Source organism: Henckelia pumila, chromosome 2, assembly GCF_033568475.1.
Source record: "Henckelia pumila isolate YLH828 chromosome 2, ASM3356847v2, whole genome shotgun sequence".
NCBI lineage: Eukaryota > Viridiplantae > Streptophyta > Magnoliopsida > Lamiales > Gesneriaceae > Henckelia > Henckelia pumila.
Window position 1 is genome coordinate 122,763,042 of NC_133121.1, and position 27,241 is coordinate 122,790,282.

The 27,241-nt window shown below is 33.5% G+C and overlaps 4 protein-coding genes across 5 annotated transcripts; 2 read left to right on the forward strand and 2 right to left on the reverse strand.

The window, feature by feature from the left end:
• The first annotated feature begins 4,801 nt into the window (after positions 1-4,801).
• On the forward strand, positions 4,802-13,184 carry LOC140882314 (lariat debranching enzyme-like). The gene is made up of 10 exons (XM_073288249.1): positions 4,802-4,923; positions 5,156-5,278; positions 6,536-6,693; positions 6,772-6,893; positions 7,181-7,374; positions 8,213-8,395; positions 8,484-8,602; positions 8,669-8,808; positions 10,995-11,114; positions 12,819-13,184. Exons 2-10 carry the CDS (start codon positions 5,156-5,158, stop codon positions 12,884-12,886), a joined length of 1,227 nt encoding a protein of 408 aa, XP_073144350.1. The 5' UTR covers positions 4,802-4,923; the 3' UTR covers positions 12,887-13,184.
• Positions 13,185-13,717: 533 nt separating this feature from the next.
• Positions 13,718-15,752, forward strand: LOC140881386 (RNA-binding protein 1-like). The gene is made up of 2 exons (XM_073286653.1): positions 13,718-14,047; positions 14,614-15,752. Exons 1-2 carry the CDS (start codon positions 13,823-13,825, stop codon positions 15,487-15,489), a joined length of 1,101 nt encoding a protein of 366 aa, XP_073142754.1. The 5' UTR covers positions 13,718-13,822; the 3' UTR covers positions 15,490-15,752.
• A 1,147-nt stretch (positions 15,753-16,899) lies between these two features.
• Positions 16,900-18,363, reverse strand: LOC140881387 (fatty acid elongase 3-like). Its single transcript, XM_073286655.1, has one exon. It carries the CDS (start codon positions 17,968-17,970, stop codon positions 17,059-17,061), a length of 912 nt encoding a protein of 303 aa, XP_073142756.1. The 5' UTR covers positions 17,971-18,363; the 3' UTR covers positions 16,900-17,058.
• LOC140881388 (protein OSB1, mitochondrial-like) lies at positions 17,790-20,621 on the reverse strand. 2 transcript variants are annotated; one of them, XR_012149933.1, is made up of 5 exons: positions 20,254-20,621; positions 19,880-20,018; positions 19,612-19,684; positions 18,659-19,079; positions 17,790-17,927 (listed from the first exon to the last, which is right to left on the reverse strand). XR_012149933.1 is itself a non-coding variant. In XM_073286656.1 (4 exons), exons 1-4 carry the CDS (start codon positions 20,577-20,579, stop codon positions 18,784-18,786), a joined length of 834 nt encoding a protein of 277 aa, XP_073142757.1. In that variant the 5' UTR covers positions 20,580-20,621; the 3' UTR covers positions 18,416-18,783. The 2 variants fall into 2 exon arrangements, 1 of the variants encoding a protein (XP_073142757.1); XM_073286656.1 differs by lacking the exon at positions 17,790-17,927 and having other exon boundaries at positions 18,416-19,079.
• Positions 20,622-27,241: the final 6,620 nt, after the last annotated feature.

Here is a 27,241-nt window from a genome sequence, read left to right on the forward strand (position 1 = left end):
TGAGAGATTAGAACTCGGGTCGTCACACGTAAACTCACCTTTGAGCCGCCTCCATCATTCATCAGAAACATCCTCCAATTCACAGCACACACAACACGATTACCTTGAGGAAAATTTAGGATATTTGACGTCTCGATCGTCCCGGTACGCCGATACGTGTTGTTATCACTTTTTGGATCAAGAAATCATCGAGGCACGTTTCGAATCCCTTTTTGCTCACCGTTTAAATTGTAGTACACTGATTTTTACATGGTTGATCAGTTAATGCATGTATAATGTGGCGTGAATGAAAAATCTTACAAGATCATGCATGTGTTTCACGTTTTTCTGCATATATCCAGATTTTCGGTTGTTTTTTTTATTTTGGACAGATCTAAGTTGCTGATCCATGTGTTAGGGTCGTTCTAGGGTCCTTAGGAGTGTCTTGGGGTGGTGTCTCAGCCATGGAAAAGGGCTGCATTCAAGCTGGACGTGGCTTTTTCCGGGACGCGGCAGATTCTCGCATCGGCTTGGGTAGGGGTTCGGGTTATTCTTGCTGGTTCATGGTCGGACCAGGGACTAACCAAGGGCTAGGGGGTTCGAGTTAGGGTCCTTAGGGGCTGGTCTGTAGGGTGGCTCGGTCTTGGTAAGGGCTGGAACCAAGGCTGGTCGTGAGTGGGTGCAGGTGGCGGGTTGCGCAGGTTCATGGGGTAGATGGGATCAGGTTGCTCGGTTAGGGGGCTGGCTGGACCAGGGGCTGGTCTGGTCGGTCCGGCAGGACCCTGGGGAGGTCCTGCCGGCGGAGCTCCGGCAAGGGGTGGCCGGAGCTGGGCAAAGGAAGCAAGAAAGGATGGGGCAGCGTGAGGTACATGGGCTTGAAAAGCCACGTACAGTATGGGTTTTTGGGTTTAGGCAGGCCGGGCCCGGGTTTTGGGTCCGGGTCGGGTCTAAAATGATGGGTCAAATAACTTTAGTCCGGGTCTAGATTTTTATTATTTGGGCTTGGGTATTTTATTTTAATTAATTAAGAGTCTAAGTAGTTAATAAATGAGTTGGGCTTGTTAATTAATTAATTGAACTAATTTATGGGCTTTAATAATTATTGAAGTGAGCCCACTAATTTTTCATGGATCGTGTGATCCATGAGAATTATTGGGCCAAGTTGAGTCGGGTTTAATAATTTTATCGGTCTAGTTTATAATTAATGGTTAAATAATAATTTTATTAATTTAATTTTAAGTTAATTAGTTAATGGACTTAAATTATGTTTTTAAGTGAGCCCATTAGTTTTTCATGGTTCTGGGGGCCCATGAAGCTTAATGGGCCAGGTCAAGTTGGGTTTTTGGGTTTTGAGCCAGTCTAGGAATTTTTGAGTTTAAGTCTAGTGGTCAGCAGCTCGAGCAAGTCCTTGGAAAAATAAATGTCCGTAAATATATATTTAATTCATGCATGCATTTTTATTAGATATATAAGTATGAGTTTTTAAGAAAATAAATTAAATATATATTTACGGACAAATTTTCATGAAATAAAGAAATAATGAGAATTTTTATGTTCATGCATCATTAAGAATTTTTATGATAAGCTTAATTGCATGTTAAGAAAAAAAATATATTTTTATGGAAGTTGAAGTGAATGTGGAAAGTGATGTGGTTGGAGGCCGGGATACCTGGGCCCGGTGACCTTCCTAATGATGTTTATGTATGATGAGCTTATGGATCCAGCTGAGAGGGCTGGTGAAGTGGCAGCACAGAGGTGAAAATCACACCGCCACGTACGTTGGTTTATAGATTGATCAATCGCTTAGTATGATGCCACCGACATGGATACGACCTGTTGAGAACTAAGAAATCATGATAAGTTATTTTTTTGAGATTTATAAAGTATGATGAATTATGTTATAGCATGATGATTTAGCAGTATGATTATTTATTTATGTTTATATGCATATAATTTTAAGATCATGCACGTATAATTATCATCCACATATTTTATATGATGTGTGCTTGTGTGTGGTTTCATTTTGTTATGTAAGGATAGAACGTGCTGAGCCTCTAGGCTCACTAGATTTAAATGGTGCAGGTGAGCAAAATGTCAATAAGGATAATGTGTTTCCGACTGGCGGCGAGGGCGTATGAGTTTTCAGGCGGCTAGAACCCGTGACCATTGCTCTAAGATGAATTTTATGTTGAGACTAGAACATTTATTTCCGCATATGATTGATTATTATAGATTTTCAGTATATGCATGGATTTTTAGATTTAAGTATTTATTTTCTAAGTTTTCATGAATTTTTGTGAAAGAAATATTATTTAGAAATTTTATTATGAAATTCTTATGAATTATTATTTAGTAATTAATTTTAAGTATTTAATTGCATGCGTGTATCTTTATTGTATTTTTTGTGTATTTTTATTTTAAATTAAGTAAAGTTATTTTTAAGTATTATATATATATGTATGGGCATATATATATATTTATATTTATTATTTTATATTTTATCGTTAGAAAGTTTTTAAAAAAAAAATCCAGTAGAAGTCCTAGATGTTTCAGTAATATATTAATGCATTACATCTTATTTCATATGTTTTTTAACAGAAATTTCCTACAAGTAGTTAACAAGAAATTAGAGTGCATCATCTTTCAAAGAAACTAGCTTGAAAAAATGAAAAGGTTGACAACGTCTACAGTTATTAATAACAAGCACACCAAGAGTAATTCCCACACAAACGGTACGATTTTCATGTATTCGTCACTATCTCCATATCAAATTTCAAATATGATCTTGTGTCTCTTTTTTTTCCGCTGATCTACTATGTATTTATTTTTTATATTGCATCTCTGAAAAAAATTAAACACGAGAGATTTCAAATATGGTAATGCATCACTTTTTTTCGTTGATCTACTATGTCTCTATTTTCTGTATTGCGAGTGAATTTTTTTTTTTACTAAATCTACTGTCTTTATTTTATGTATTGCAACAGAAAAAAATATTTGAAAATTTACAGAAAAAATATTTGAAAATATTTTACGTTTAAAGATTAGGAAAGTATGGATCCTTTGTATCCCACACAAAAAGATTGAACACAGTTCCACACATGGATCTACTTTTTCGTCATAGATCTGACTCAGAAAAAACAAAATTAAATACCAATGACCATAAGTTAAAGGTAAAAAACAAAATAAAACCGAAATAGATCAAACAACATAAAATAAATTCTATGAATTTCTGAATCTCAAGTGTACAATATTTTTTTTAAAGTTTGAGGTTCAGATTCGTAAAAAAAAATGTCTAATAGTTTTCGAATAACGGTTGAATATATAGATCTGAAAAATATATACCAGATTTCCTGTTCAAATAGATTAAACAACAATAGCTACATTGTAGATCTAATCTGTCGTAGATCTGTCTGAGAAAAAAAATGAAACACCAGTTACTGTGTGATATGTAACAAAAACAAAAGAAAACTGATATCGATCCAACAACATAAAAGCAATTCTATTATTACAACAGATTTTTTCAAAGATCCAAGTTCATATCTTAAGAAAAAATGTTTCTCATATATTTTCGAAAATAACTATTGAATATATATAAATAAATCCGAAAAATATATACAAGATTACCTGTTCAAATTGATACAAACAACAATATCTGTGCGAAAAGAGAAATAAATGATATGCTTCTCATCTGCCGACATATAAAGAGTAAAGACGTACATATATTGGAAGAATTAGGTTAAACTCTTCTTTGGGCTAAATACATAATTTGCATTGGATTTTTTTATGGTCTATTGGATCATTATTTCACATAGAACGAGGCTTAATTCAAATTGATTTGAGATATTATTTGTAATTTTTTTGAGAGAAACGGCCCAATTGACATGGATTGAACTACTATATTTTATTTTGTGAATAGATGACAAATAATTATCTTATTTATATCAATTTTGATTACGATTTTAAATTAGAATAATTTTAATATTATTATATGCTTTTAAGCTTTATAATTTTATTTTTAATGTTGTTAAATAATATAATAATAACGATAAAAAAAATCAAATCATTTTGACAAGTTGGACGCTTAGTCGTCTTAATTTTAGATTTGATTAAGTTTAACTTGAAAATTATTTTTTAAAACACATGAAACATAATTATATTATTTAAATAAAATTTCGTCTTAATTTTAGATTTGATTAAGTTTAACTTGAAAATTATTTTTTAAAACACATGAAACATAATTATATTATTTAAATAAAATTTTATATTTATGGTTTTAAATTTCAATAATCTCTTATATATTTTGAATCTAACAAAAAAAATTAGTTTTTAAGTAATAATAAAATAATATTGATAAAAAAAATCGAATCTAGATTTGGTTGATATATTGTGCTGTAATATATTGATTGAATTCGTCCAAATCCACTCGTGTTCACACCTCGAAAGAGTTTGCACTATTTTTAAATATTTATTTTAGTAGTTTTTTTAAAAAAACTAAATTAGAAATTTACATAGAATTGAGTAGATTTATTTTGACCCATTTATGTTGTTGTGTAGAAAATATGGAGGTTTTTCAGAATGTGAAAAAAAAATTTGTTTGTTAATTGTATGATTTATAATGTTTTTATTTGTATTTTAAATATTTATAAAAATTTGCATAGCAATTATTTTTTTAATAATATCATTCTGTGCACAGGTGAAATACTAGTTTGTTAATAATAGTGGAGTCTACTTTTTTTTTTTTTTTTTTTTTTTAATGTGGAGAGTATTATTGTTTTAATAACGTGATAGAATTGCTGATGCTCTTATAAATCACTCACTTGTCCCGATATTTTCACCCCTTGTATCCCTAAATTTCCCTAATTTCTACCAACTTTTCTCGGATTCTTGCACTCTTCTGGTCTCTGCTGCCGCCACAAAAGTAGGAATTGAATTCCTGTCGCCGAGGTTGGCTTTTTAAGCTACTTTTTTTGCATTCCTTTTCTTTTACCTTTTCACTTCTTCAATTAATAATTAATTTTTCAGTTTATATATGATTTCTCGATTTTTATGAGTTCATTGAATCGATGTTCTTCTGCACTTTTTGATGATCGGCCGGCAAGTGGGCAACCTTATTGATCGCCTCTTCGATTTTTCTTGCCGTGGAAAAATCCCTGAATTGTAATTTTTTGGTCTTTAGATGAAAATAGCTGTACAAGGATGTGCACATGGAGATTTGGACAACATATATGCAACTCTTTTAGCGAGGCAAGAAGCTGAGAAGGTCAAAATAGATCTTCTCATTTGTTGTGGAGATTTTCAGGTACTCTCAAAGTTTTTATCTTCATTTTTGGTTTTTATGCATTTTATAGTTTGCCCAATAAACCCATTTTCCCCCCTCAAAAATCCCTTCATCAGTTATAAAAATGTAAACATTAATTATATGCGTTCCATTTATTAGTAGTGTATTTAAATTAAAACTCCAGAAATTCTTGATTGGCTTTCTCTGGATGATTTCTGTTTTTTTTTAAGACAACATGACATAAATAACACTGTAGAAATCATAAATTTTTATTTTGAATTTAACTCTAAACCTTCTAGGTATCTCATCAGCAACCTTTTTGAGGAGATGTGAATCTAATAAAGTTATTCGAAGTAATCTTCTTATCCATTACTTGTATCATAATCCCATGCTTAACCTTGTGCACCATGTCATCATCATTATTATTTCTCTCTACTTAAAGCATCTAAATCCAAAATACTACCTGTTGGGCAGAATATGATGTATTGGCGCAGTTGAAAATACAAATATGATTCCATTATACCTTTGTACCTCTAATTCTTTATACCATTATACAACATCATTTCAAATATAAATTGCTATTACAGGTTGGGGCTGTTTATTTTTCTAAATTGTTGTGGGTACCTGATCAGGTATCTTCCTACCTGATCCCGATCTGACTTGTATAATTCAGGGTTCAAGTATTAATCGAACCCGACTTTTTAAAATAATAACCCGTCCTGCTCGACTAGTGCTCAAACCCGAATGCACGTCCGCATGCGTGCCTTGTCAAAATGAGATGAACTGGTCCATAATGTACCAGAATCTCAATATTTGAAAGGAGTAGCATCACCCCATCGTCCAATCCAAGGTGAAAAAAAATTCATGAATGCTCCAAAAATAACTAAGTCTACACTGTTCCGTTAAACTAACTAAACCTCAAAAAATTACATTAGAATCTTGAATTCAGACTCAAACTAGTTCTAAACTTTGTTGTTTTAATAGATCGCGTAACTTGGCCTGATCATAAGTATTTTGGACACCATTTTTTCTGGAGCAAAGCTGAGCAATGTTTCCTATTTATCTTCATCTTTTATCCCCCTTTTTTTTTTTTCATATCATCTTTTATATGATCATTGCCTTGTCCTTGTGTGTAACATTGTTACACTCTGATGCATGTTTGCTGAGTAGTCACACCATCAAGGATTAATTCAGTAAAAATGCGACACATAGGTTTAGCTTACTGATACACAAGGATTTCTTCTAACTATGTAAATGAATTCATATTTGCTGCCCTAGGCTGTTCGAAATGAGAAAGATCTTGAAAGTTTAAACGTGCCTGGGAAGTATCGGAAAATGAATTCCTTCTACAAGTATTATTCTGGGGAGAAAGTAGCCCCATGTCCGACTATATTCATTGGGGGTAATCATGAAGCATCGAATTACTTATGGGAATTGTACGTGAATGATTTCAATACTTATGATTTTTCCATGTAAAGTGTGATAAGGTGATTTTAATTTTATTTTCTATTCAGGTACTATGGGGGATGGGCTGCACCACAGATATACTTTCTTGGGGTTGCAGGAGTGATCAAGTTCGGAAATGTCCGCATTGGTGGTCTTTCTGGGATCTATAAAGAACATGACTACTATTTAGGTATTGTTAGTTGCGTAGTTGCAGTTAAGACTCCGAAATGTTATAAGTTATATGATATTGTTCCTTTAGGTTTTTGTATACTGTTTGTGAGTTTTATCTACTCGACACATTTTAAATTTATAATCTGTGAATCTCATCATACATTGTTCTTGAGTTGAAAACTTCACGAAGCACCAGTAATTGATTGTATCGTCTTGTTTAATGTCACAGTATGTTGTCATTTTCGTTTGGCTAGTTTTTATCAGGCGTGTTGTTATAATCTGTGGAATAACTTGTGTTTCTGGCAGGGCATTACGAGAAACTGCCTTACAATGAAAAAGACATCCGATCCATATATCATGTTCGTGAGTTCGATGTTCATAAGCTTATGCAAGTTGAGGAACCAATTGATATTTTTATTTCACATGATTGGCCTCAAAAAATTGCTACATGTGGAAATGTGAAAGGCCTTCTCCGTCGAAAACCGTTCTTTGAACAGGAGGTACTAGAAGTTACGATTTTTACGACCAATAATTTACGTCTTCCACCAAAAACTATAACACGATATGTGTCACATTGATTTCCACGACTGTTTTTTAATTTCCCCAATTGCTTCGACAATGTAGTCAACACTTATGTTTCAAATTCATGGTGTCTTTTTAACTTGAATGTTCCCATTCCATGAATGTATATTGACCTGATCCGATTCTGCTACTCGTATTTTTTTTTACCCTTTCAATGTTTGTTTTGTTTTGTTTACTTCCGCCAAGTCAAAAGATAAAGTGGAAAGAAGATGAAAAGGAAAAGGAAATGACCATCTTCTCTTAGTAGAAGATGATGAATGATTTCACTTTGAAGCTGACCAAAGTGCATTTTATCATGAACTTATCTTGCTGACAGAGACCTTAACCTTAGAACATTACAATATTGAGGCCTTCTTGTAAAAGCATATTTGTCAGGAAGATGTATTTGTTGAATCATAGTGCAATGAAGAGTTTGGGACTCAATAATATACTAGTCTCAGCCCTGCATGATTTTTAACCCTAGAGAGTTGAGATTTATAGATGCAGCTTGAGGATTTTCCTTATGATTATCGTGGTGATAAATAATTCCTCAAGGAATAGCGAGTGCCAAAAGTTAAGCATGTGCTTATGTGTGATCCATTATTTGCTGATCAAATACTTTCTGAATTTTTTTTGCACTCAGTATAATACAAGTAAGATGTAACTTGACATAGCTAGTTGGTTGCCTTGGCGTTTTTGGTCCTAGATAAGCATGCAAAGACGTTGATTTATTGATAAGGTTTAGTCACTAATTCTTTTGCTCTGTTATTTTTTCAGATCGAGGATGGAACATTGGGAAGTCTAGCTGCCGCGGAGTTGCTGGAAAAGTTGAAGCCTTCTTACTGGTTTTCAGCACATCTACACTGCAAATTTTCTGCTCTCATTCAACATGTGGAAAATGAGACTGTCACAAAGTTTCTTGCACTGGACAAGTGCCTCCCTGGACACAAATTTTTGCAAGTTGATTCTCATCCTATGATGCACATATAAGTTCCGCAGTTACAGGTTGCACAAGTTTATTTACTTCAAAATTCTTTCATTGTTATAGGTTCTTGACATTCCATCAGCAGTGGGACCTTATGAGATTCAGTATGATGAAGAATGGCTTGCAATCACGAGGAAGTTTAACCCTGCTTTTCCTCGGACTAGACGTCGTGCGAATTTTAGGTGGGTTACGCGTTAATAATTAAGTTTCAAATATTTTCTGTTTATTGATATTTGTTTGTTTTGTAGTGATGCTAAGCTTGACATTCGAGATTGCCGTCAGTTTGTGAGGCAAAAGATGCAGATGAGGGGTGGCAAACCTTTTCAATTCATTAGAACTGCTCCATGCTATAATCCTGGTCATCTCGTTTCAATGAAATATCCTTCTGGTGAGTTTTTACTCTCAACTACGCTGTCCCTGGTTACTTTTCTATTTCATGAAAAACAGATGTTCCGCCAAAAAATTTTTTAGTGATTGAAAACGAGTTTTTAGCTAAATAATTATGTAGCAGGATGATGTTTGATATAAACCAGAAATATAGGTGAGTTAGGTCTTTAAAATTTTAAAGATACTTGCTATCTTTATACAGTGCAAAAGCTAACAACGGCAAATGATTGCATCGATGCTAACGCCAAAATGAAACCAATTTTTGTGCTGCAGTACACCTATGAACGAAGTGGTCCATGCTTTTTAAACTTCAATGATTTCTTAATATTGAGCTATATTAACACTCACGAACAGTTAATTTACATAGTTTTTTAAGCTCTTTCAAGTACTCAACCAAAAATAACAGTTGTTTCCCATATGTAAATCCAAACATGAATTCTAAATGAATAATCTAATATGCAACAAATATGAAACAACCTATGCTACTACCCAAGGTTCTTCACGTTGGGTTTAGGGGCTGTCATTGTTTTCATTTTAAGTGCCCGTGCCCTCAGATGGTAACATGCAAAGTCTTCCTCAGATGGCAACATGCAAAGTCTTCCTCAGTTGGCAACATGCATTGGTTGAAATTCAAAATTTTTATGATCCTAAGATAGGGCATCAAAGATTACTTTCACTCGTCCATGGATCATGTACCAAACGGCACTCACTGTCATATCATGTTTTGGCTCATTTGGACGAGCAATCTATGAACTTTTGTAAATGGAAAACTAAGGTATAACCAAGTGATTGGAGTACAAACGTATAAATCTTCGTCGGTAGATGTTTATGTTTGGATACTCGGATTTATTTGATTGATGCTTGTTTTACCTGAAATGCTAATCTTCTTGCATACAAATATTCAATCTTTCTTAAATTTTTCATCTGTCTCCACTCACATTCTCATTTGAGATTAATGTTTCATCCAGTTCCACTAACATGCTCATCTGCCAACCGCCTTAAGTTGACTTGGTGAGTGCGTATTTAAAAAGTGGAACGTACATTCTCGAGCTCCACCAGTTGACTGCTTTCATGGCCCGGTCATGCGGCAGTCTTAGAAGCCGAATGCCATGTGTTGCGGCTCTAGGCATTTTGGATAAAGAACCAACATGAATTTTTAACCCTGTCTATTATCTGTCCAATGATTTAAAAAGTCAACCAACCTTGTTCTATTCAGTGAAAATCATGACGACCTTTTCCATCGATTCTTTTTTAGCAGTTTTCTTGTTGGTTAGTGTGGCTGGAGAGAAATAGAAGAATTTTTGAAGAAACTGAAGAATCGGTCGACGAATGCTTGGAAAGGATCAAAATTCAAGTTTCAACGTGGATAGGATCTCTTGTACTTTTTCAGAATGTTTCCATCTCGGATTTATTACGAGACTGGGCGTTTGCATTTTGTTCATAAGGATAGGTTCTTGAAAGATAGGATCATGATAGCCTTCTAGGCGATGGCGGATCACTTATCCGCTTTCTGTAAATAATACTTTTATATTAATTTATATAATATGTTTCTTATCAAAAAAAATAATTGAAAACAAACATTTTTTCCTACAGTTTTTGATAAATCAGAATTGCATATAATTCCATTCAAAGACGATATAAGACAAGCAAAATGCCAAAAAAAAATTGATTACTCTTTTATATTTAGCTTTTGAAGATAAACATTTTGTTTAAGCTGAAGAAAGTAACTTATGTAGCTTGCTATTGAAGGAGTACACTAGAAGATTCGTGAAGATTGCTCGTTATTTTATATGTTTTGTAAACAAGATTGAAGGTTTGTCTTATAGGGTGCCAATTTCCCTATGTTCTCACTGAAATCAACGATATAGTATGAGGTTTAAAGTTGAGGCCTCACAATCGTTCCATTTAAATCTTTCAATTCTCCCCTCTTCTCTGATCCTTTTAGCTCTGAGCTTGTAGAAATCCTACATTTGGATGCTATTAATTTATTTTCTAAGCCCGCAGTTTTGCTTTGGGCTATTTAAAATGCAATTTAACTGTATCTGCTATCCGTACCATCATTATTCATAATATGCTATCTTTCTGTTTAAAGGATAACACAAATCATAAACTTTATGTTTTGTATCTGATATTGGATTCTTATCGGGATAATGCCACCTGATCTTAGCCTATTTCCTTTCTGTATAGGACACTGTCGAAACCCTCAGACAGAAGCGCTCTTGCAACTTTTGGAACTTCAATATTTTCTTGATGACACATCTGCACCAGACGATCTGTGTCAAAGTCGAGAATTGTTTCCTTCCAAAGGTAAATTTTATTGTAGAAGTTAAAAGCGTGGGCTATGACATAAATGCACATCTGGCTGTTACTTCAAGTTTCAAAATCTTATCACCTTGGATGTCTACAAAGAGTGAACTTAAAGATGAAGAAGTCTCGATATCGATGTAAATTAACTAAAATACCTTGAAATAAAATTCATACTAATTCAAATGCCTCATGTTTCTATCCTCAAAACCCTGTGTATCAAGTTTTACATTCAGAGAACCCAACAATTAAATCTACCACATAGAATCTTTAGACTTTAGGGCAAACTACATGGGTTCCATGATTGATAGTTCAGTTAAGTGTTTTTTAATCCTTTGAAAAATTTATAAGTTAAGCATGATATAAAATCTCACTCTAGGGAACAGGGAAACCTAAGATGACTAAGGAGTGTTGATTATTGAAATTTTTAGTTTGTGAATTTATTTTTCAAACATTTATAGTTAATGGTTAGAAATAGTTAACAGAAAGTATGTAAAATTGCGCATTGGAGTTATATTATTAAGGCCGAACTTAATCCTGTGACTTAATGCAAAGCAGTTTAATGGATAAATTGAAGAAGCCATCTCGGTTTCCTTCCAGTGGTGAATTTTCTTTGTTTGTATATTTCCATGCTTCTTTATTCATAAAAGAGTAGGTTATGACATACATGCACAACTTGATAGTTGATGTTTATAATCTCTTTGGATCTCTACAAAGAGAGCAAACATAAATATCTAGAAGTTTGAATATATAATAACTAGAAAACCCTGAAATCAATATCATACTCATATAATGCTAATTTTTCTATCTCGAAATGTTTTATGTCGAGTTCTATATTCGGAGAATACAACCATTAATCAACCACAGTAAAATCTTGACTATGAATTGGAATTCATGAATTGATAATTCGATGAAATAAATTGATCATTGTTCTTTCGATGACCAGAGCGAATGTTGATTGTTGAGATTTTTAATGTGTGTATTTATTTAAAAAAATTGTAGAACAGAAGATAATTGATGAAATTCAGAACTCAAACATTTTAATCAACAGTTAACGCTAGTTAGTTTTTATTCACGTTGTTTTCCATGCGTGATAGGTGTTGGTACACATGATAACTAGGCTATCAAGTTGACAACAATTTTGTGGGATCTTTTCGAGCAGTGACATTGTTGCGTTTTCTTAATGGGATCATATTTCTCTCATCACCTAAACCTTTCTTTCCAAATGATTCTCTTGGTCCCTTGGTTTGGAGGTAAAAAATTGAGTTGATGGGGTTACCTTGTGTTTGACTTTGATTCTATGCCTCTGAATGAAATTAGCTGGGTAATAAAAAATAAAGGAAAGAAAATAGTGAGTCAGGGAAGTACATGGACTATTTGTCTAACAAGATCCAGCACAATCTGGATCATGATTAAAATTTGGAATGCATTTTGTTTCTGACCTTCATTACTAAATTATCATTACACTTGTTAAGAGGCAATCCAGCACCAGTCATTTGCATGTGCGCATTTTAGGATAGAATGGCGTGACAATATTGATGGTTTGTTTTCAATGTTCTGCATCTTTTGTGCTGTTTTTAGCCACAAAACTTGAGTATCATGAATTCACCATTATACTCTTCTGACTAGCATGGTTATATTATTCTGTGAACATATCAGGCAGCCTCGCCGCGGTAAAGTTTCATCTTCTTGTTTGTACAACTGCAGGTTCCCTTGATTTTTATAGCGAAGACATTCCGATTGATGATGTAGACGAATTTGATGAAGAAACCTAGGAAGTCTGAACAGTTTCTTCCTTGATAAGAAGCGCGTCCTAGTTCAGATTCTCAAAGGGTGGCTAGGTTGCAACATGTAAAGGCAGAAGAATGCTGCAGAAGGTAGTTCAGAAACACGATAGCTTTTTCAAGTAACAAAATTAGACTTTATGTGCGACGGTAGTCGGTAGAGCTGCATGCCCCTCTTTGTTATGAAATTTTGCATTTAGTAGAAGTCTTGGCTGTCGTATTTCTGGGGAGTCCGATGATAAAATGCGTTGCTACGATAGACTTCTAGAAATTAATTTACAAGTAGCCGAAGTTATTTCTTATAATATATTTAAAATCATGTGATTCTATTGATGTGAGTTGCAACTATTGACTAATTGGTGTTAAATTATTTGCACTCCCCCCCCCCAATTATACAGACACTGGCATGCACACGAGTTTTATAACTTTTTATAAAAACTGTTTTTGTTTTTGAGTAAAATAAAACTATTTTATTGTTCTATAAAATCTCATCTTACGTATAATTCATTCCATTATAAATGGTACATATAAAATAAAAATAATAATTATAGTTCACATAGTTCCTTATCCGGATAATAATATGACGGAATAGGATCGGGGGTTGCTGTGGAGTCAGCACACGTGTTCATTTTCCTTCTTTTTTTTTTTTTCAAAAGTTTTTGTATTTTTTTAAATCTTTTAATTCAACAAATTCCTTATTTCTTCTTGCTTTTTTTTTCCAAACAAAATCATCGGCAATAATACGCAGAACAGAAATTAGGGGTGAAAATGGAATTTCACATCTCTGCCAACTTAAAAGCAACAAAAAATTTATTGCTCCCCGCAACAAAAGTTCAAGCTAGTCTTCCCCGCAAATTTCCCCCCAAAATTTCGTCACTCGTAAATTATAGCTCTCCAGTCTAGGGTTTCGTTCCGTGGCAGTTGGAAATGGACGATCCGGAGCAGAACAAGATATTTGTCGGTGGCGTTTCGTGGGAGACGACGGACGAAATTCTGAAACAGCATTTCGCTAAATACGGCACCGTTTTGGCGTCTGTGATAGCGAAAGATCGAATTTCTGGAAGTCCCAGGGGATTCGCTTTCGTCACGTTCTCCGATTCTTCTGTATTTCATCGCGTCCTTGAGGATTCCCATGAAATTCTTGGGAGAATGGTCTGCTTTTTTTGTTCTCTACTTTTAGGGTTTCTGCTATCTTTTTCGGTAGTTTTTGGGTGGGGGTCAGCAATTCGGGCTTTCACTGTGTTTTTTTTTGGGGGGTTATCCACTGGAGAAAGTTTAATTTTTTCGGCTTCAACGTATATTTCTATTCTTTTACACAAAGGTCATTTTTGTTAAATTTTCACCTTTTTCTTTGTGTTTCTTTCATACTTGGGTTTGGAGTTCTTATTTTTGGCTCCATAGTTTGCTAAGGATTTGTTTCGACTTTCTTCTTCCCTTTTTGAGAAGGCCTTTCAAATTTTAAGTCGGTCACGTCGATTTCATCATGTTTTGTTCTTGTACCATGCTAGTAATTATTATTTTTTATTTCATTCGAGTAAACATATATCATTATTGACCTTTGAAATATAGCTGTGTGGACCTTATACAAGTTCGTCTTCTGACTTCTAGGACCTGGAAGTGCAACTTTAGCATATCACCCTGAGTTGAAAATTTTAATGCTAATACCACCTTTTGCCTGTGATATAATTTGATATATGGAAAGCATTTTCTTTTAATAGGTTGATGTCAAAAAAGCAATTACAAAGAGTGAACAACAAAGTGATCATCAGCATGATAGAGCACTGAGTCGAATTAATAGGAGTAACACTAGGAGCAGCAATCACATTAGGACCAAGAAGATTTTTGTAGGGGGCTTGTCAGCTAATCTAACAGAGGAAGATTTCAAGAGCTACTTCGAGAAATTCGGTAGGATTACTGATGTAGTTGTGATGCACGATAACTTGACACATAGGCCCAGGGGTTTTGGTTTTATTACATTTGATTCAGAGGATTCTGCCGAGGAGGCTGTGCATAAGAACTTTCACCAATTGGGTGGGAAGCTTGTGGAGGTGAAAAGGGCAGTACCCAAAGATGGAAATAACAGTAATGGTAGTGGTTTTAATGGAAGGATAGGTAGTGGAAGAGGACATACCGATAATTCATATCCTCAAGGGAATTACTTGCTTAACAATATGAGATTTGGGTATTCCCCCTCTGGATATGGAAATGGGGCGGGATACGTATATGGAGGTGGAATGGTAGGTGGTGGTTATCCGCCTGGAGGATATGGAGGAATTGGTTATGGTTTCCCTCCAATTGCACCTGGAAGTCCTTGGAGCCATGGGATGATTGGTGTTAGGACGAGTTTGTTGCCTTATGGAAGTGGTCCTCCCGTTTACCCCATGCATTTAAATGGGTGGACTGGTTTCACCAGTCTGGCCGGGAATGGATATAACGGCTTTCTTGACACCAGATTTAGTGGAAAATCTGCTCAATTTAGCAACATGCATCCTCAAGGTACAGATGAATCGATGCCGTCACATGCTGTCGGGAATAATGTAGATGATTCCTATTCTTTCAGTTCTGCTAGAGGCCTTGGAGCTGTTGCCAACTAACAGAGTGTCAAAAATAATAAGAAGTCTTGCCCTATGTATTCTAGTTAACTACTTTGTTACTCGATCATTCAAATTCACAGGTTATGAATCTTTTATGGGGCAGGTAGGGGCCGTTTTACTTTAAATTGTGTATGTTGTTCCTTTAGACTCCTTTGAATTGCATAACATTTCAGTGCTTTATTAGTCAATGTTAATAGTTATCAATTCAGCATCCAAATTGTTGTATTTTACTTTTTTTAAAAAAAAAAAAATCTTGCGATTAATCTTGTTTTTCTTGTCATTTTTCGGTTGAAAAATGTTGTCGTCCATGCCCTGATGTTCAGATTTTGCTGTTGTGATTAGGTTTGTTTTCATCTAGGGCCATTCGTGTAACTTGCAATTCGTATTTGGGCTGCTTTTTCTTCTTTGTTTCGATTCTGCATAGGCCCATGATTGATATCGATAACTTTTTGTTTTTGTTTTTGTTTTTGTTTTTGTTTTTTTTGCCCTTCCTTTAATGTTTAGTCCTCGTCTGTTAAGTTTCCCATGACATTGGCTTTAAACCATAGTTTGTTCTGTATTCCAAACGAGAGAAAATTATCTTTATAATCATTCTAAGCATAGTTTGTTCTGGTTCTGACCACATGATTAGACATTGATCACATTATAAACACTGGCAAATGATTTTATTATATGAGATGATAGAGACTTCTTGATTTGTTTGTTTTATGTCGTTATATAATTTGTGGGTGAACAATATGGGGTTATAAAAATGAGAACTTTATATAATTAATTATTACAGTTTGGTAACTTAGGTAATTAGGTTAGGGAAATAAAGACGAAGTGTAGCGAGTTTGGTTAAATAAAAAATTGTACTTGGAATAGTCGTAGTTCTAGAACGTGTCTCTGTCTGCTCATGAAACCCGTATCCCCACCCAGGTCGTCAAATAAGACGACTATAATGTCCAACTTAAAAGTATTCTATGAGGCTGCTAGCATGAAATTACCATCACATAATAATTTTTTTAATGAATAATAAGTTTTATATTTTTTAAAGTATATTATATAAATTTAACATATTTAGCGAGTCCTACGGATCTCGATTTTTATTTATTTAACGTCCCAGTATTTGTGACTAACATTCAGAAAATTAAATTATATATGGTAGATATTCATCATGCACTTAAAACATTTAGATTTAGATACAAAATAATTTAATATAAAATATCACGAAACTCGTGTGAAACCACCACATGAATCAATTTTGAGACATGTTTTCTATTTTGTTATTTATGAAAAATATTATTATTATTTTATTATAAATATAAATAAAATTAACTCGTGTTAAAGTCCACGATGCGGTCTCACATAAATCAAGATTGTGAAACTTTGTCAGTTTATATAATATAGTATAGACACCAATTGGACGTAGAATCAAGTACAAGGAAAGTTTACAAAAACAAAAAAGAAATGGGATTTTACTTTCATCAAAAATCAAATATATCACATTTCTCCGATAACGGAGTTGATAAAAATACAATTATAAAACTAAATAAATAATAAACATGGCATGTGGTTCCTGCTACCGTGCTACGTTCTTGGACTGAAACACACTGTGTTTTTGGTTTGAGTCTCCGAAGTTAGAGGTTTGGTTTCCACCCGAAAAGCAGCATAATCTCTTTCAATGCAGAGACACTTTCTTACGTAGAAATCCAACACAAAGAACAGCACAAAGCTATTAAGCACCGAGTTGAACACCCATGCTCCCATCCCATTGCACCCTCCTTTCAAGAAATGCAAAACCAGAACTCCAATATGCCAAGCCAAATTCGTGACCACCAAAACGATTTGGCAAAACATCAAGAAGGGGAAGTAGCTTTTCTGTAATCCCATCTCGATGCAGAATCGGTACCCATAAACCAAAGAGAACACCAGAGTCATGGAAAGAATGGCGAGGACTTGGAAAGACTGGGTGAATTCAAGCCATAGAAACGTCATAAGGATGAGAATCGAGTGGTTGAAGAGCTGGAAATACGGGAAGCTGAGTGGGTTTCTTAGGATCGTGAAGAAAGTTTTGAAGATGTGGAGGAAGCGGGAGAGGTAGAAAATGTATGACCAGAAGAAAACGCGGCCGGAGGGGCGGGTGCCGAGGGGGAAGCAGAGCAGCCACTGGAATGGCGTCTTGGACCGCCGCCAGAACCACCTGGTGTCTCGTATTTCTGCGATGGATGAGAGGAGGATTCCGGTGAAGATGACAGCAGAGAGGAGAGCCAGAGCCAGGCTGTGGAGGGCCGGGAAAGGACCCAGTGAGACGGGATGGCGGCGGCGGAAGAGACGGAGGAGGAGGTGTAGGGTGGCGGCCGTGATAATGTAGGTGGAGATAGAAGTGAAAAGGAATAGCCAAGTTGCTCCCCAAGACTCGCTGGGGCTCCACCGGAAGTACACGATCAACGGCTGCTCTGCAAGCAAATAGTTCAAATCTTCAATCTGAAATAACTTCATCTTTGGTAACTCGTGAAAACCGATGATGTTTGAGATTTTGTACAAGTGTTATAAATCTTATTTACGATATATAAAAGTATTTGAAGGTGGTTTGATTGAGATAAGAAGTTGGAAATATAGGGGTGTCTAGAAATGGAAGGTTCCAATGTGATCTCATATTATCCAACAAACATTATTTGCTGTGGCTGACTGACTTTGATCATGAATTTCTCCAAGGCAACCGCAGTCCTCGGCTAATCGTGGAGGATGAAACTTTAATCTTTGAATAAAAATGGATACTTTATTAGTTATCAGTATACAGAAAACATAGATACTCTGTGTGGAATTTTTTGTTACGTTAAGGAATGAACCTCACACATTTGACTTTGAAAATTTGAGAACTTTCCAAGTATATCATCAGAGGCCGAATCTTCAAGTTTATATTGTTTCACATTTTGAACGACTCGTCAACAATTATATTATCTCGAAAGCTTTAAATGCTCACGAATGACGTTTTTTCTAACCACCAAAAATAACAAAAAATAAAGGCAAAAAAATAAGAAACAAAAGGAAAAACCCCAGGATTTAATTTTGTACCATTCTATCATCAATTTTGATTGTATACATAGTGTTCCCCGCAATATTCCCCGGAAGGATTTTACTTGTCACGATAATCGATCTATGTGTTCTATGCATAAACGTCATATACCTGTAAACAGGTAGCAGCAGCACAGCTATCTAACATCGGATTTGCTACTCCACAACGATTTTAATCCATGGAAAGCAATGGGACTCCCGATTGTAGCAATTTTGTATCATTTGAGCTCCATAAGGTCAATTTCTTGGCGTATCATGAAAAACCAAAGGAGAGAGATGGGAAGACGCGTTTATGTGTTTCTTAGAACCTCGTTTGTTCAACCTTGAATCTTGCAATAGAAGTTGCTTTTTGACCCATGGAGGATCAGTGTCTTTAAGCCAAAGTGCTTCGCCGGTATCCTTGTGCTTAAAGTCAGGACACTTTGGGTTCCGTTTATCATTTCTATTATCCCACCACTCATCTCGGCTGCTGAAGAATACCTGCCACAGATGGAGTCGAGCTTTACGCATCCGCAACATGTCTTCTATTGTAGCTGCATATTAACCCAAATACAGAGTAAAATAGTAAAAGAGTAGAATATAACAACTTGTTGAACTTTGATACTGAGTACTTGCGTGATGTGTCGATGCTTCGTTCTTGAAGGCTCCAAAGCTGTGAGGCGTTCAAGAGCCCTCAAGAATTTATCAAAGTACATAAGGAGAAACTGATTAAAAAGTAGGTATCAAGCTATACTGAAACACATTAGCAAAAATACATGAAGACTGGTATTACTCTTATGCAGCGGACAGAAGGCGACGAAAAGGAGAGACATAGGAACAATTACAGTTTGCTCAAAATATAGCGACCATTTACTCTTAAATTTTGATCACAAGGTCGGATGATCAAGGCAAAAATACTCAGTTCCCTGATGTTAATTTTCATTTGTCCTAATTTTTCTTCCGACTGGTTCAAATTATTTTATCAAGAAAATTAAGCTAGTACCAAACATAACTGCTCAGAGATTTCTGCCTCCCAAAAATCACAAAAAAACAAACAAACAAAACAAAAGGTAATAGGAATTCCACCTTTTGGTCCCAACTTCAAAGAATTTTGGCAGGATGAGTGTTGAATGATGTAATTTACCTCTGCGACTCTAACCTAAAACGGAGAAATGTGAGATGAACACATATTAAATTACAACATATACAAATTTAAGAGGTGTTGGCATGATGCAAATATCCATAAGCAAAGACGGTATTAATGTTGCCAACATGATCACTGTAGTTGAGTACATTCTTTATAAAAATTTCAATAGAAGGCTTGTTGTTTTCAGGAATCAAGAAAATCTCAAACCTTAAGGCGATAAATAGACTTCCCAGACTCATCCATATTCTTGTAAGAAACTAGAGAACCCGAAACATAAATTAAATCTCTCAGCTTCAGATGCTCAACAGCTATTTCCGCCAATTCATCCCAAAAGTTAAGCGTAACCCTGTCAAATGTATGAATACAATTAAGCCTATCCACTACCCAAATCACTTCACAGTTCACACATCAGAAAATCTTCAACCCAAGCCAGAGACAAGGGGTAAATTTCTTTACCACGTGTGGTATTCGCAGGTTCCAAGAACAAGAACAAAACAACAGAAATATTGCACGATCAAAATTCAAAGATACACACACAAAAATAAATAAATAAATAAATAAAAAATCGATAAGCTCCTTACTTAAAATTACTGTAAGCTCTAGCTGGTGAATCAACTGTAAGACTGGTATAAACGCCGGTCCTTCCGCTGGCCGTGTCGAAATTTTTAAAAGGGGCGCTGATAAGGCCGATCAAGCTCACGGAATTAAGCATATTTTCTTGGAATTTGACAGTGGTGGGTCGCTGGAACTTGAGTGCACGTCGGTAAACTGCGCTTTCGCCAATGGATTCTTCGAGTTCGCCCAGGTCGTAAATCCATGGGCGCCGGATCATGGCGGCTGAAGTTGAGAAGAAACGAGATAGGCGTGAACTACATGCGGCGTCGTTGAAGAGGCGGCCAACTCCCATGAATCTTCCAAGCTCGATTCGATTCAGCGGGCTTTTTCAGTAAGATTTAGACCGTTTGGTTTTAAAAGACAGGCTAAAAAAACACTTTTTTAACTGTTTTTTAATTAACAAATTTTAAAAGCCAAAAATTATAGCTTTTAAAAGCAATTATTTTAAAAAATTACTACAAAATCCAAACCAGCTTTTAGAGAAATAGCCCTCGTCACATATTCAATTAAGCAAATAGCCTTCTTCCAACTTAATAAGTATTTATATCAATTTACTTAAATACCCTTCCAAACCAATATATGGAAGATTTAGAAAAATCGTGAAAATGGATATAAAAAATAAGACTAACCCAAATAATATTTACATAAAAATTCAAATAAAAATAAAGGAACATAAACCGTATTATATACATACTTATATAGATACAGGAGCAAGTATGTGTTTAGCAAGTAAACATATACTTCCTAGTCATTATTGGAAGAAATATGATAAAGGATTAAAGGTCCGAATAGGAGATGGGTCAATTATTATGCTAGATACAGTAGAAGAAAAATTAAACATTGAAATTGAGGAAACAAAATTTGTAATACCAATTATATACCAAATAAAATCAGGAATGGATATTATATTAGGAAATAACTTTCTAAGACAATATATTCCTTTCACGCAATTTGAAGATCACGTAACTTTAAACAAGAGATCTTCAATGATTTATATTCCTAAAATACGAACATCATTTCGTGTAGGAAATGAAGGATTCACAAAGAACTTTCATAAACGAAATAAAAATCCGATAGAATTAAAAATAGAGAACATTTTAATGGTTAATCCTGAAAAGGAAATCATGAAGAAATTTCATGATATTTGTTCTGAAAATCCTCAGGACAAAATCAAGAAAAGAAAATTATTTATTGCTTCAATAAAACTTAAAGACCCTAATATCACAATCCGTGAAGCACCAAGAAGATGCAACATGGATGACGTAAAAATATTTGAAAAAGAAGTTCAAGAATTACTCAAACTTAAGATAATCATTCCAAGCAAGAGCCCACACTCTTCACCGGCCTTTTATGTTAGTAAGAAAGATACTGATAAAAAAAGAATGGTAATTGATTATCGAAAAATGAATAATGCAACAATTATGGATGAATATTACATCCCAAACAAAAATGATTTACTATCTTATATAGGAGGAATGAAATATTTCTCCAGTCTAGATTGTAAATCAGGATTCTGGAAAATTCAACTAGAACCACAAACACAATTGCTTACAACATTCAGTTGTCCAAAAGGACAGTATCAATGGACTGTATTACCTTTCGGACTTAAACAAGCACCAGGTATTTTCCAAAGATATATGGATGAATCTTTTAAACTATATATAGATTTTTGTTGTATTTACATAGATAACATATTAATTTATTCAAAAACATTAAATCAACATTATAAAAACCTCGTGACAATATTAGATATATGTCATAAAGATAGAATTATAATTTTTGAAAAGAAAGCACAATTATTTAAAACAAAAATCAATTATCTAGGATTACAAATAGAAGACGGAATACATTGCTTACAACAACATATACTTAAGAAAATTCATGATTTTCCTAGTGAAATCAAAGATAAAGATTAATTACGAAGATTTCTAGGGTTATTAACATATTCTGAAAATTACATTAAGAAACTTGCAGAAATCATAAAACCTCTACAGGAAAAACTTAAACAGGACTATAAGTGGAAGTGGTCGAAAGAAGATACTAATTACATAGATACTATTAAAAAGAAAATAATTATTAAACTTCCTGAGTTATATTTTCCTTCAAATAAAGATATAATAATAATTGAGACAGATGCATCAGATGAATACTGGGGAGCATGTTTAAAAGCTTATACGGGATAAAGAAATTTAGAAGAACTAACTAAAACAACTATCAAGAATAATGAAGAATTGTGTAATTATACATCAGAAACTTTTCAAGGTGCACAACTAAATTATCATTCAAATGAAAAAGAATTATTAGCTTTAATATTTACAATTAGAACTTATGAAATTTATCTTATTTCTAAACCGTTTTTAGTAAGAACAGATAATATGAATTTAACATATTTCAAGACAAGAAAAATATCAAAAAATGCAGGGAAAAATGCAGCAAGGTTAATTAGATGGCAATTAGAATTGAACCATTATCAGTTCGAGATCCAGCATGTCAAAGGAACGGATAATTCATTACCCGATGCATTAACCAGAGAACTTCATCCAAATTATACTATCCGTAGTAACGGAATAACAAAGGAGATCCTAAGTGATTCAGAAAATGACCACGAGTCATCCGAACATGCCTCAGAAAGCATGGGGAATATAAATTTATGAAATGAGATTTATATTCAGAAACATGAATTATTTTATGACTTTCAGTCATCCGAACATGCCTCAGAAAGCATGGGGAATATAAATTGATGAAATGAGATTTATATTCAGAAACATGAATTGCTTTATGAGTAAAACAATCAATCTAAGATTGGTTCAATTCTTGAAAAAGAATTCATAAATGCAATGATACGCATAATAAAACTATTCGAGTTACTCACGATAAAGAGTTAAATTTCTAACCATATATATATATGTTTTCTTGTGCAGGATGGACACATTAAATCAATTAGAGGAAGTATTGATCGATATATAGGAAGAAATTCAAATTCTTCAACATAAAGAAAAAAATGTAAAAGGAAAAATTCAAAGGATAAAAGAAAATATGACAACCTCGTCATCATCATCCTCACCAAGAACACCAATCAAGTTAGCAACTCCATTTGACAAAATAATGGAGATAAATGAAAAACAGTCAGTGGTCACAGCCAACACTGATGACAAAGAAAAAGAAAAAGAAAAAGAACCGGTGATCATAGCCAACACCGAGAAAAATAAAAAGGAAGAAAGGACGTTTAAAAGCGCCCTTGAAAAAAGAGAAAGAAAGATGGTCAATTTACGACCACAAAATCCAATTTTTGAAAAAACAAACTTTGCAGAAAAATGCAGGACTGAATTCTTTGAAACATTAAACTATTTGAGAATGGTCAAACCATCTGCAGGATTTTGGTTATAAACTTGTGACACACAGAGCATATCAAGAGCAAGAACACTGCAGGGTGCTCCAGCGCATGAAGTCGCAAGATTTCTTTCAAATGAACTATTAAGTGGATTAAAAGTCAGTCCCAACAATCAAGAGATAGAACTATTTCCATATCAATTGAGAAATAGTATTATTCAGTTCAAGAAAGCAGTCTTTAAGGACGATCCAGTATTAACATTGAGTATTCACTCAACCCTTCCAGATTGGGATAATAACAAATGCTATCAACCAATGGTATATATTCAATGTCAAAAACAAAAAGACAAGTTCTTATTTGAAGGATCAAATGAAGAGAAACCAGCAATGGATATCTCAACACTTCCTGAGATAAGAATAAAGACATTGATTGACATGATCTCAAAGACAGGAAAGATTGATGGAAACTCAAAGGTTAAAATAAATTTTGCAACTAGTAAAATTTTATTAACCACTGGACATAAGGAGCCAATCCAAAAGAAAGATCAAGCCATGTTAGCTCAATTTGAAGCTCCGATCTATGAAGCAAGAGTTGACATGATCAAAGAAACACAACAGATGTTATGCAAGAGACTAGGTACAATAATTTCCACTCACAAATGTGGACATTGCCAAAAGACAGAAGAAGAAACAAAGGAAACAGCTGTCAAAGAAGAGAAAATAATAAAGAAATGGTCTGAAGCCACTAGTGATACAGACAGCGAATCATCAATGTAATGAAATTATAATCGTGGACCACACCACGTGTAAAGGCGTCCATTCAGACGAAAAATGAACTGTTTCCATTATGTATTGTCGATGAGTGGTCCCTCATCACTATTATTGTAAGAGTAAAGAGAATCTTATCTCTTTACGCGTCTTATCTTTTCACGCGTTTTAAAACTTTGTAAACTCCTCTATATAAGGAGTTGTATTTGTAGTAAATGATATAGAAAGTTTTCAGTGCAAAAATTCTCTTTCATGCATTGATATATCTTTTGAATTATATAAGAAGAAGAATAGCTTATGAATAATCTGAAGACGAATTGTAAAATCATAAACAAATGAATCAAACCCTTGGCTAAGAGAAATATAGCCAAAGGATTAAAAATCTAAAGATAGATATATCTATCAATTTGAAACAATTTTCTTGACAGGTAAACTCTGGAGCCCGTTGTATGTCGCTGAAAAACACAGGAAGTGGAAAAAGACTAAAAGGGTTGAGCCTCTGCCAAATCAAGAAAATCGAAGACAATAGATAAGGTATAACTTAATCTTTGATTTTAAATCCTTTGTGCTATTACTCCAAATAAATCATGTCGTTCTCTTTTATAAGAAACGGAAAATTAATAATTAAAAACTGGTTTGAAACAGATTATGATTATAAATATGATACATTTCATGAATATCATACAAATAATTTTGATCTAACCATATTCGAATCAGTTTATCAACTAAGGGCTGTAATAGTAATGTATGAATGGAACCAAATTGGATTCAAGTCATTTATTTGTTATAAATAAATTTGTAAATATGTCTGGAACGACTATTAAATTAAAATATGCATAGAAGAATTCAATCTCAATTAATTATTCCGCAGTCTGGTAATATGCCTGGAACGACTATTAAATTAAAATATGCATAGAAGAATTCAAGCTCAATTAATTATTCCGCAATCTGGTATCAGAGCTTATGGCATCAGGATCAAAGAGCTCAAAAGAATTTGAAGAAACGTTTAAAGAAACAAATATGTTTATAAGATCTGGAAATGAGATTGAAGAACAAAAATACTGGATTAATAAATGATGTACTTCAGTACGATCAAAATATAAACTTAGCATATTCAATCTGGCAACTAAGAATATTAGTTTCATAATAGATATGACTAAAGAACAATTAAAGGCTCATGAAAGAGCCCTGAATCACTCTTCTAATCATGAAAAAGATGATTTAATAATTGATGAAATAGTAGATCTTGAACAAAAACTTATAAATCTCGAAAAGAAAAGATCTTCTGTTATTTATTGATGACAGATCTTGTTATGTTTAAAAATAAGCTTTGTTATCGAAATCCGATCAACAAGAACAAAATAATAAGAATAACAAATTTTACTAAATAAAAAATGTATGAAAATACAAAAATAAATATTTTTAATTTATATTCTCAAAATATAAATTTTGATATAGAAAATTGTGAAAACAATTTGAAACATCTTAAGAATTGTCAATCTTCAACTGATAGTTTCGAAGATTTCCAGAATTTATTAGAACAAATAGATTCAACAAAACGACTTTTAATAGCTTTAAAAAAATTAAGAAGTTCTATCATCTGTTAAAATGACAGAAGTAACAATTTCAAATCAAAACAGTTAGATTGATGAATCTGAAGAAAACCAAGAGTATAATTTGAATATTACATTTAATCAAAGTAAGTTTGCTGAAATACAGAAAACAGGATTTTCTAATTCAAAAACTAATCTAATAGATAAACCAGGAATATTAAGTAAGATTTCAAATTTTATTAATCCTAGAAAAAAATTAATTTATTACTCGATTCGTACAAAAGAACGATCATGTAAAATAAATAACGAATTAAGGTGTAATACTCTGAAGTTATTAACAACTCAAGATATTGATACCATCATGGCGAAAGTCAGTGAAAAATAACGATCTGAACTGAAATATGTTCATATCGGAGGAATTGAAATAATAATATCAGCTCATTATCGAGAAGGAATAGATACACCAATTGAAATCACAGTTCGTGATAAAAGGATACGAAATTTTGAAGATTCTATCCTTGGAAAAATTGAAGGAAATTTATGTTACAAAAAGATGAAATTTTGTATTTATCCACAGTACAATATATCTCTTTTTGATAAAAACATAAATGATGTTTTAACACTAGATTACTATTTTTATAGAGATAATCTTATGTTAACCGGAAACCATCCAATCAATATAAACTATGTTGTCGGTTTAGCAATGAGTAATAATTCTCAAACAGGAATAATTTCAACAAAACCAACTATTTTTGTTGAAAGAATGTTTGAAAATATTACAAGGATTGAACACCCTCGAAATACATTTATTGAAGAAATAGATCCCTATAAAAATCGGAGTTCAGATGACCTTCAAATCACAAAATATTCTGTACTAAGAAGATCATTATCATTTTCTAGAAATGATGAAGATATACTAGAAAAAATTGGAACAATGAATCAAAATATTCTTAAAATTAAACAAGCTATTGTTAATGAATCAACTTCATCGTAATGACATCCTTAACAAAATTAGAAAAAGATCTAGGAGATCTAGAAGATAAGATTAATAAGATCAATCTAAGAATACAAGAATTAGAGAAAAATCTTAAAGAATACATTGACTTAGCTACGACTAGATTAATAATTGAACAAGAAAGACATAATAAAGAAATACTAAACTATCTTAAAGAAGTTCTTCCAAAGGATAAAGGAAAAGGAAAAATGGAAGAAGAATCACCATTTAAAATTGAATCATGGTATAGAAATCCCCTCATTTATGAAAAAACCAAGTATGGAGATGTTTAGTGAAACAGATCAATAT

Coding starts and splice junctions, on each gene's coding strand:
- LOC140882314 (XM_073288249.1), top strand. CDS start 5,156: ATGAAAATAGCTGTACAAGGATGTGCACATGGAGATTTGGACAACATA. Junction 5,279..6,535: donor TTTGTTGTGGAGATTTTCAG/GTACTCTCAAAG, acceptor TTGCTGCCCTAG/GCTGTTCGAAATGAGAAAGA. Junction 8,396..8,483: donor CTGGACACAAATTTTTGCAA/GTTGATTCTCAT, acceptor TCATTGTTATAG/GTTCTTGACATTCCATCAGC.
- LOC140881386 (XM_073286653.1), top strand. CDS start 13,823: ATGGACGATCCGGAGCAGAACAAGATATTTGTCGGTGGCGTTTCGTGG. Junction 14,048..14,613: donor ATGAAATTCTTGGGAGAATG/GTCTGCTTTTTT, acceptor TTCTTTTAATAG/GTTGATGTCAAAAAAGCAAT.
- LOC140881387 (XM_073286655.1), bottom strand. CDS start 17,970: ATGAAGTTATTTCAGATTGAAGATTTGAACTATTTGCTTGCAGAGCAG.
- LOC140881388 (XM_073286656.1), bottom strand. CDS start 20,579: ATGGGAGTTGGCCGCCTCTTCAACGACGCCGCATGTAGTTCACGCCTA. Junction 20,019..20,253: donor AGAGCTTACAGTAATTTTAA/GTAAGGAGCTTA, acceptor TACATTTGACAG/GGTTACGCTTAACTTTTGGG. Junction 19,080..19,611: donor TTTGAAGTTGGGACCAAAAG/GTGGAATTCCTA, acceptor GTTAATATGCAG/CTACAATAGAAGACATGTTG.